This window comes from Triticum aestivum, chromosome 1D (genome assembly GCF_018294505.1).
Source record: "Triticum aestivum cultivar Chinese Spring chromosome 1D, IWGSC CS RefSeq v2.1, whole genome shotgun sequence".
Lineage (NCBI taxonomy): Eukaryota > Viridiplantae > Streptophyta > Magnoliopsida > Poales > Poaceae > Triticum > Triticum aestivum.
Window position 1 is genome coordinate 24,107,076 of NC_057796.1, and position 9,504 is coordinate 24,116,579.

General features: G+C 43.2%; 1 protein-coding gene across 5 annotated transcripts; it reads right to left on the reverse strand.

Moving 5' to 3' along the window:
- Positions 1-236: 236 nt before the first annotated feature.
- LOC123180039 (uncharacterized) lies at positions 237-7,875 on the reverse strand. 5 transcript variants are annotated; one of them, XR_006490677.1, is made up of 6 exons: positions 7,859-7,875; positions 6,996-7,031; positions 6,388-6,454; positions 5,578-5,644; positions 697-4,420; positions 237-592 (listed from the first exon to the last, which is right to left on the reverse strand). XR_006490677.1 is itself a non-coding variant. In XM_044591999.1 (5 exons), exons 4-5 carry the CDS (start codon positions 4,334-4,336, stop codon positions 493-495), a joined length of 3,675 nt encoding a protein of 1,224 aa, XP_044447934.1. In that variant the 5' UTR covers positions 4,337-4,420; positions 5,578-5,644; positions 6,388-6,454; positions 6,965-7,034; the 3' UTR covers positions 237-492. The 5 variants fall into 5 exon arrangements, 1 of the variants encoding a protein (XP_044447934.1); XR_006490674.1 differs by having other exon boundaries at positions 701-4,420; positions 7,859-7,874; XR_006490675.1 differs by lacking the exon at positions 7,859-7,875 and having other exon boundaries at positions 701-4,420; positions 6,965-7,034.
- Between the last annotated feature and the right edge of the window lie 1,629 nt (positions 7,876-9,504).

A 9,504-nucleotide genomic window follows, 5' to 3' on the forward strand; every position in this document is an offset into this window, starting at 1 on the left:
TAAGTAAGCAACATTTGCAACGGCATGTAAAATGATTTAGGATTTGCAGTGTCACATACAAAAATTTACATATATTGAATGAATAATCAGCTTATAATCTCAAGAAAGCAAAATGTACTTGGATCTCCACAAAGAGGTTTTACTCAATGACAAAACGTAAGCTCTACTTGTCAACCTGCCCAAGAAATTTGACACATAGTAATCCTTAACTAGCATAGAAAATGAAACTGCGCATATAGAGGAACAACATGGAAGAGGTCATTCACAAACATTACAGTTACAAACATATGCCTATCATTATCAGCGGTTGGACAGAAAGCAACTAACTTTCTGAGGGTAAGTATAGGCTGAAATGAATGCCACTGCCACCTGTTTCTTTTCAAGCATACTCAGGGTTACAAAGTTGCATACAAAAGGAGTTGTTACCATCAACTATGCAGAACACGATTTATAAGGTAAGTCAACATGAAGACCAGACCTGATTACTTGGAATCAGGTGGCATAGCAACCTAATAACCTAACCTGCCTACTTGACACTTGATACAACCAACAGCAAGAACCATCTTCATGCTGCAGCTTTGTCAACGATGTACTGCAAAAATATGAAGTCAGAGTTAGTGAGAGGTCAAGATGAGATACAGTATCTTTGATCACATCTAATTCGACCAAGTTTATGATACAAAAGCTAGATGATACCTACAATTTTGATGAGCAATCAACTATTAACTTCATCCTGTTGAGCAATATAGCTTTTGCTTCACTTTGTTTTTCTAGCCAGGAAATTTTCAGGCACAGATGCTGGATCAAGTTCCCAGTAACCACAGAGTTCATCGCCTTCATTTGTCATGCGGTATGAAGGAATCTGATGTGAGAACATCATCATGTCACTTCTTAATATTTTCACGGCACTTGTAGATTCACCTTTCCTCTCTAGCATGAATACAGTACTAAAACCATCCACTTTTGTGAGATAGGACAATGTTAGAGAGGCAGCAGAAATCTCCAGGACCTCCACAAGATCATATTCACAGCTTTTAAAATTTTCAAAGCTCCAGCCACGATTCCAGTTCTTGTATATAGCCCATACCTGGCCAACACGAGGAAGAATTTCATACTTCTTTCCTTTACTAACCGGTGTCACTTCCATGATATGAGAGAAGACACTTGTGCAATCATAGTTGTCACTTTGACTGCTAAGTCTGAATATTCCACAGCTAGCAGACAGACCATCTTGCACCAAACGCTTCTCTGTCTCTCCACATGGACAGTACTCAAGCCATCTTATGTGGATTGTTAAGTCATCTTGATCAACTTTCTTTATGAAGGCATAGTACTTTGGGAACTTGTCGATGTCACAATAGAGTGCCCAAATTTGTCCACTCTTGAATTTGTCAAATGACCTTATATCACCAAAGTTGAAAAACTCTGGTTCGGGATACACAAAAGTTGCTGGAGATTCAGATTGAAAGCTATCATCCCATTGGTCAACAGTATGAGCATCAATTACAGAAGCCTCTGAGCCATTATCGTGCTTGCCATCTGCATTGATATTGGGTTTCTTCACTCCATTGTGAACATTACCTTCATTTGTAGCAGCGCTATCCAGACCCTCTTTGGTCTTACCAGCAGGCATTTCACACTTAAAAGAGTCTCTGGTAGACGAAACATTGCCTCCAATATTACCTTCTTGAGTGCTACTCCTGTTAAGGTCTGCAGACGAAGATGCTTCTTCCAAGTTAGAAGGCATAGATGCAGGATCCAGCTCAAAGGCGCCATTAGGGATATGTGGCTTATCAGCTTCTGACAACCTATGAAAAGGGATGTTGTGTGAAAACCTTAGTGTGTCACCACCAGGAATCAAATATGGTTCTTCCTTGTCTGACCGCACAAACAGGCTAACAAAACCTTTAACCTTTACTAAGGGAGCGACATGTGTGCCAACGCCCACAGCAAAGTCTGATTTTATTTCTACAATGTCATATCTGTAGTTCCTATGGTCACTGGAACCTGAACTCGGGTTGAAGTCACATCTCCTAAATAGGGCCCATACTTCGCCTTTCACTGGATAAATCTCATAGCTGTTTCTCTTCTTTCCTTTTGTCCAAGAAACAACATGGGAAAACATTTTTCTATCTTCTGTTAAGATTGTTTTCCCAATTCTGAAACGACCACAAGCAACAGGCATGTCCTTAGAATACCATGCCTTCTCAGCATCATTCAGAGGATCAAACTCTAGCCAACTGAACCACAACATGAAGTTTGGGTGAACCTGCTTAATTCGAGCATAGTACCTTGGCATGGAATCACTGTCATCATAAACAGCCCATATTTGATCAGCTTTGAATTGAGCTGCATCCCTATTTTCCTCAAAGTCATAAAATTCTGGATCTGGATACGAGACATCACCTTCACAAGGAATACTATTGACGACAGAACTAGCAACGCCATCTCTTCCAGAGTTGTGCAGTTCCTCTTTTTTGCTTGCTCCTTGTTTCTCATCCAAGCCATTGACCACCTCCAGATTTTCATTTGGAGTCTTTGTAATTGGAATACTGCATGCTTGTGCGGTGTACACATTACCATCTTCGCGTACTGTTCCACCATTCTTGTCAGCATTCAATGAAGAGTATCCTTTCCTTATCCTTTTGGCCACAGGAGGATCATGAAGATTATCACTGCCTTTTCTACAACCACCACTGCCATCTTCATTACTGACATTATTTTCCTGCTGGCTTGATCTCTGAGGATTCTGCCCTGTTTTGACTGCACCATTAGCATCCTTCATCACCCCTTTTCCCATGTTTGCAGGTGAAACTTTATCAGAACTTGCAAGTGGTGACTCAGTTCTGCTTGAACCATTTTCTTTATTAAGTGATGCTCTTGGTACATTCATGTTAGTACATGTCCTGGCATTAACTGTGACATTACTGTCTGACACTCCCATACTGTTAAGATTACTTGACCCTTCATTAAAACTGGGTTTCTGAGACTGAACTTGCTGATTAACAGGAGAAGTTTGCTGACTAGGAAAATGCTGAGACTGTATTCCCCTTTTCTGCATGTTTGTAGGTGAAAGTTTAGCAGAAGGCACAAATGGCAATTCAGTTCTATCTGCACCATCTTTTTCTTTGATTGGTGCACTTGATACCTTTGTGCTTTCTGTGGCCCCTTTACTGTTAGGATCACCTAGACCCTCAGAGCTCATAACATTTGTTGGTACTGCACTAGGTGGACGGCTCTGAGACTGCTGTTGTTGGTTAGCAGTAGCAGTTTGCTGATTAGGAACATCCTGAGATTGCTGCGCAAATGGCAATTCAGTTCTACCTGCACCATTTTGTTTTCTGGATGGTGCTCTTGATACTTTTGTGCTATCTGTGGCTCCTTTATTGTTAGGATCACCTACACCCTCAGAGCTCATAGCATTCTTTGACCCTGCACTGGGTGGACGTCTCTGAGAGTGCTGTTGTTGGTTAGCAGCAGGAGTTTGCTGATTAGGAACATTCTGAGATTGCTGTTGCTGGTGAGCGGGATGAGTCCAACCAGGAAAACTCTGATTGTTTTGTCCCTGGTAAGTAACATGAGCTTGCTGACTAGGAGGGAACTTTTGCGGCTGCGTCCCAAATCCACTCCCTGGATATGCTGTGTCCACTCCAGCAGGAACAGATTTCTTGGACAAATCATAGGCAAGGAAAGACCTTGAACAGATTCGGCAGAGGACAAACCTCATAAGCGAGCTACAAGGATACTGGTATTTTGTTCCACAAGTCAAGCAAATAGTCCAGAAACTGGATAATCCACTTGACTTTCCAGCCTGTTGCTGTGGATTCTTCTGGGTTTGTGGAGCACCAAAGTTCTCCTTGTTGTTCGTCTTATGAGCAGGATCAGTTTTCTTTGATGCCCGTGCCCGCTTCTTTGGTACAGGGGCAGAAGTTGCAAAAACTGCTTTCCTTTTATTGTCATGGGAAGAACGTTTTACATGGTCTGTCAGTGTCATGTAGGCTTCACCAATTAACTTAAAAGCAGCTTCAGCACCCGCAAATTTGTTCTTATCTGGATGAAGTAAAAGAGCAAGTTTGCGGTACTGTTTTTTAAGTACCATGTCATCTGCAGTTGGTTCTACTTGAAGAATTCCATACCAGTCTGTCTCCCCATTGATCTTAACAGAAGAAGAGCAATGAACTTCACAAACAGCAAGCAGCTGAGAAATATTTTCAAGGCCAGGAAAAAGCTGGTGAGCCTTGAGAGCCATCTTTTTGGCACCAGGAAAGTCTGCTTCATGCAGCTTTCTTTCAGACACATCCTTGGCTCTTGAAGCTTCTTCCTTGTTGCATTCCATTGTGGTGAACCGAGGAACAGAAATAGGCACTAAACTTGTGAAGTACTCTAAACAAGAACTCTATAATTCGTCTTTATCACAATCCTGCATAAGAATGACAAGATAGTTTTATTACCAATAATATCACTTGGACATAGAATTTCTGCTATGTGAAAGTGTGCAAGAATTTTTTCTAACTTTAGAACTTGGCAACCTTAAGGTGAAAGAAAAAAGGTAACACAAAATGTCTTGAGAATGAGTGTGTCATAGCCTCATAGGTGATAAGTGTCTAGACTTGTGTAGCATGTCATTGTGTCTCTGAACTTGCATAAGTATGCCAATAGAGGTGCAAATCATGCTTAAATAGCAATTCATGATCATGTAGTACTTTGAATATATTTAGGCTAGGCTCTACACAAATCAAATGAGGAGCCTGTAAATGTCCAATGACATTGTAAACTTCTTTTTATCCAAATATTAATCATCCAGCTGTTCTAAAGTTTTAGTACATCTTTTACCACAGTGAAAACCCAAAGAACTCCTAAAAAACAAGGGTCGAGACATGGAGGCAACCTCTTTATATAATAAGAGTAAATTACTCTTTAGCTAACCAGACTTGTTCAAGTGTGTCATATAGGTTACTGTTCTCTAAATGTGCACCTCTGGGTCACTAAACTAAATTAAGCGAGTCACTCAACATCACCAACATGCCATGTCATCATTACCACACCACATCAGATGAGTGAGTCAGAGTAGTTATGTGTGGAAGCCCATGTCTGTTCTGCGTTCTTAAACTCCCCGTATATACCCATATGGCCATATGTGGCCACCACTAAATAAAAACCTGTTCTAATTCCATGTTCACCCTATCTCCTTGATTCTAGCCAAATAACCCTCTATTTCCAAAGATCCCTTCCACATCTCACATCATTTTTTCACTGAGAAACAATCTCTCCCCAAATCCACCATCATCTTAAGTTCTTAACTACAAAAGGTCTAGCATTAGTACCACCAAAACAAAAGAAGAGTGCATCGTACTCTGTTCATGTTTGTTTCATTACCCACCCATTCCCTACATACATATCGGTTTATTGGAGTGAAATAAGCCAACACAAGTGCCTTATTCGGTCACAGCATTTCGTTGCGCAGCTGAGGAACTTCCTCGCAAGTATCCAGGCAAGAACGGGCACAGCGCCCAGAAATCCAAAAGAAACAAAAGCATGCTGAGTGAAAAAGAAGAGGGTGGGAAGCGAGAAATGTACCGGGCATGATGGCAGCAGATGAGGCGGTGACCTGCTGATTCTTGCAGCACACAGTGGTGGGAAATTTCTGCAAAGGGAACACCAACTGAAATGCTCAAAAAGTATACAGCACGCATGTTTCCTTTATGCTCTTCTTGCCTAAAGCAACACGAACTCATGATAAGTTTCATCATAAACGAGCCAAACAACTACAGCAGAAAGCATATTGTCATAGGTTGAATAGAAAAAAAACAAGGCATGAAAGGGCACTCCAATGCTCCATGCGTAACTATGCCAAATTGCCGACACACCCATTCAACATGGCATGGCTGTTACGTGCAGTCAACCATTTAATTTAATTTAGTGATCTAGATGTGCAAATTACAAGGATGGTGACATATTTGACACACTTTAATATGCTAAGTAGCCTAGAGTGTAATCTGCACTTTAATTAAGCTGAGAAGCTGACTCGTCTATTGCCAAGATTCCTTCCCCTTTCCACATCAATTTCTTTTCACTGAGAAACAATCGCTCCCAAAATCCACCATCATCTTAACTACAGAAGGTCTATCATTAGTACCACCAAAACAAAAAGAAGAGTGCATGGCCCTCTGTTCCTGATTCGTTTCATTACCCACCCATTCCCTACAGACATCGGTATATTGGAGCGAAATAAACCAACATTTGTGCCCAAGTCGGTCACAGCATTCGCCGAGCAGGTGAGGGACTTCCTCGCAAGTATCCAGGCAAGAACAGGCATGGCACCAGAAATCCAAAAGAAACAAAAACACCCTAAGAGAGAAAAAGGTGGGCCGGAAGCAAGAAACACACCGGGTACGAAGGGGACGGATGAGGCGGTGACCTGCTGATTCTCACAGCACGCAGTGGTGGGAAATTTCTGCAAAAGAAACACCAACTGAAATGCTCAAAAAGTATACAGGCGTGCATCTTTCCTTTAAGCTCTTCTCGCCCAAAGCAACATGAACCCATGATAAGTTGCATTCGTGATTAAGCCAAACAACTACAGCACACTGCCTAACTATACCCTGTAGAATACAACTTAGATATCAAATAATGCTACTCCCTCCAATCCAAATTAATTAACGCAATCTCTACACAATGAAGTAAGATAATGTATAGAGTTGCGTCAATTAATTCAGATTGGAGGGAGTAAAATAAATCTCAAATTTTAAGCATGTCTTATCAGCTTAGCCCCCTCAGGATTATCCTTCAAGCTCCACCACTGCTCCATACATAACTAAGCTAAGTTGCTGGCACACCCATCATGATTTTTATGCGCAGTCACCCATTTAATTTAGTTTAGAGATCTAGATGTGTCCATTAAAAGGATGGCAACATATTTGACACACTTCAATATGACTACAAGGGTGGGAACTGAGTAACACACCAAGCACAATGGTGGCGGATGAGGCGGTGACCTGTCAGTTCTTGCCGTGCGCAGTGGTGGGAAATTTCTGCAAAGGAAACACCAACCGAAATGCTCAGAAAGTATACAGCGTTCATCTTTCCTTTAAGCTCTTCTCACCCAACGCAACATGAGCCCATGATTAATTGCATTCATAATTGAGCCAAACAATTAGACATCACACTGTCTAACTATATCCTTTATAATACAACTTAGATATCAGATAATGCTCAAAAATTCTCAAATTTTAAGCATGTCTTGTCAGCTTAGCCCCCTCAACATTCTCGTCTGAGCTCCGCCACTGCTCCATACATAACTAAGCTAATTCGCTGACACACCCATCAAAGGTTATTATGTGCAGCCACCCATTTAAATAAGTTTAGTGATCCAGATGTGCAAATTAAAAGGATGGTGGCATATTTGACACACTTGTTCAATATGTTAAGTGAACTAGAGCGTAATCTGCTCTTCAATTTAAGCTGAGAGGCTGACTCCTCTGGTGCCGTGACCCCTGCCACTTCCAGCACCATCTTTCCACCAGTGAAAAAACATCTCTCCCCAAATCTATCATCATCTTATCACTAGCATAAAATGTCTATCATTAGTACCAGCAAAACAGAGGAGAAGCGCACTGTCCTCTGCTCCTGATTCATTCCACTACCCATCCATCCCATTCGCTACAGACATAGCGATAGATCTGGGCAAAATAAAGCACAGACATCCACGATTCAGTTGCCGCATTTCATCGAGCAGACAAGGGCCTTCCTTGAACACATTCTGGTGAGACCAGGCGCCGCACCCAGAAATCCAAAAGCAACAAAACACATTGAGAGAGAAAAAGGAGATGACTACAAGGGCAGGAACTGAGAAACGCACCGAGCACGATGGCGGTGGACGAGGCGGTGACCTCTGAGCTCCTGCCGTGTGCAATGTTGGGAAATTTCTGCAGAGGAAACACCAACTGAAATGTTGAAAATGTATACAGCATAAATCTTTCCTTTATGCTCTTCTTCCCAAAGCAAGATGAACGCATATAATAAATTCCATTCATAATTGAACCAAATAACTGCAGCACACAGCATATGCCCGTAAGTTGAATAGAAGAAAAAAAAAACAAGGCACTATAAGGGGGGGGGGGGGGGGGGGGGGGGCGGGCATATTTTGTACCCATGGCAGAGCTTCCTTGTGACCAAGGGGGGGCTTGGCCCCTGCCTAATCTAGCTTACTGTATCCTTAATAATACAATTTAGATATCAAATAATGCTGAAATTTGAAGCATGTCTAGTCAGCTTAGCCCCCTCAGCATCCTCGTTCGAGCTCCGCCACTACTCGGCGCATAAACATAACTAGGCTAAGTTGCTGACACACCCATTCAGCGTGGCAAGGTTGCTATGTGCAGTCATTCATTTAGTTTAGTTCAGCTTAGTTATCCAGATGTGCAAATTATAGGGATGGCGGCATATTTGACACAATAGTTCAGTGTGCCGCGATCCCTGCCCGTTCCCGTACCATTTTCCCCCGGTGAAAAAGCATCTATCCCCAAATCTAACATCCTCTTAATAACTAGTAGTACAAAGTGGCTGCCATTAGTAGCAGCAAAACACAGGGGGGCCGCACTGCCCTCTACTCCCGACCCGTTTCATTGCCCACCCATCCTATCCCCTGCAGACACGGCGACAGATCGGTGGGCGAAATAGACACGGCCGACCCCGATTCCGCGCGCGGCATTTCGTCGAGCAGGCGAGGGCCGCCCTCGAACCCGCCCCCGCGCGGAGATCCAAATCAGCGCGCAGACTCGCCGGCCCGCGGGGGGCGGCGCGCGGGAACCGAGGAAACGCACCTGGCGGAGCGGACGGGGCGGTGGCCTGCCGGCTCTCGCCGCGCGCGGTGCGGGCGTGGGCGCGGCGGAGTGGAGGGTCGGAGTCGGCGCCCTGGTCCGTGCTTTCGCGCGCCGTATCGTCTGGGGGGTGGGGAGGTGCGGCAGCATGGGTGTGGTGGTGGTTTTGGGGCTGAGGTGGGGATTTTGAGTGGGGGAGGAGGGAAAGGGCGCGCGGTTCCCTCCCCTCCCGGCGAAGAAAACATTTCGCTACTTACACGGGATGGAGCCTGGCCAACTGGGCCGACCGCCCCTACATCTCGCCTTCAGCGAGGCCTACGGAACCCTCCTCTCTGAAGGCGACAGCGAGATGGGCCGGCCCAGTAGCGCGGGAAACCACAGCATCCTTTTCTCGCTTCTTTATTTCCTTTTCTGATTTGCTTTTTATACTTTATAAAACATTTGTAATATGTATATCACAAACAAAACCCTACGAGGAACATTTGAGAAATGTTAAACGTGTGTAGAGAAAATGTTTATCACACATCCAAAAATGTGTATAAAAAAATTGATCACGTGTTTACAAAATGTTAATCAAGCATTTGAGGTAATTTTAACAAGTATTTGGAAAATGTTGATCAAGCATTCGAAAAAAATTAAAATTTTATAGCAAAAAAAATGTTGACACTGTATTAAAAAAATGGTT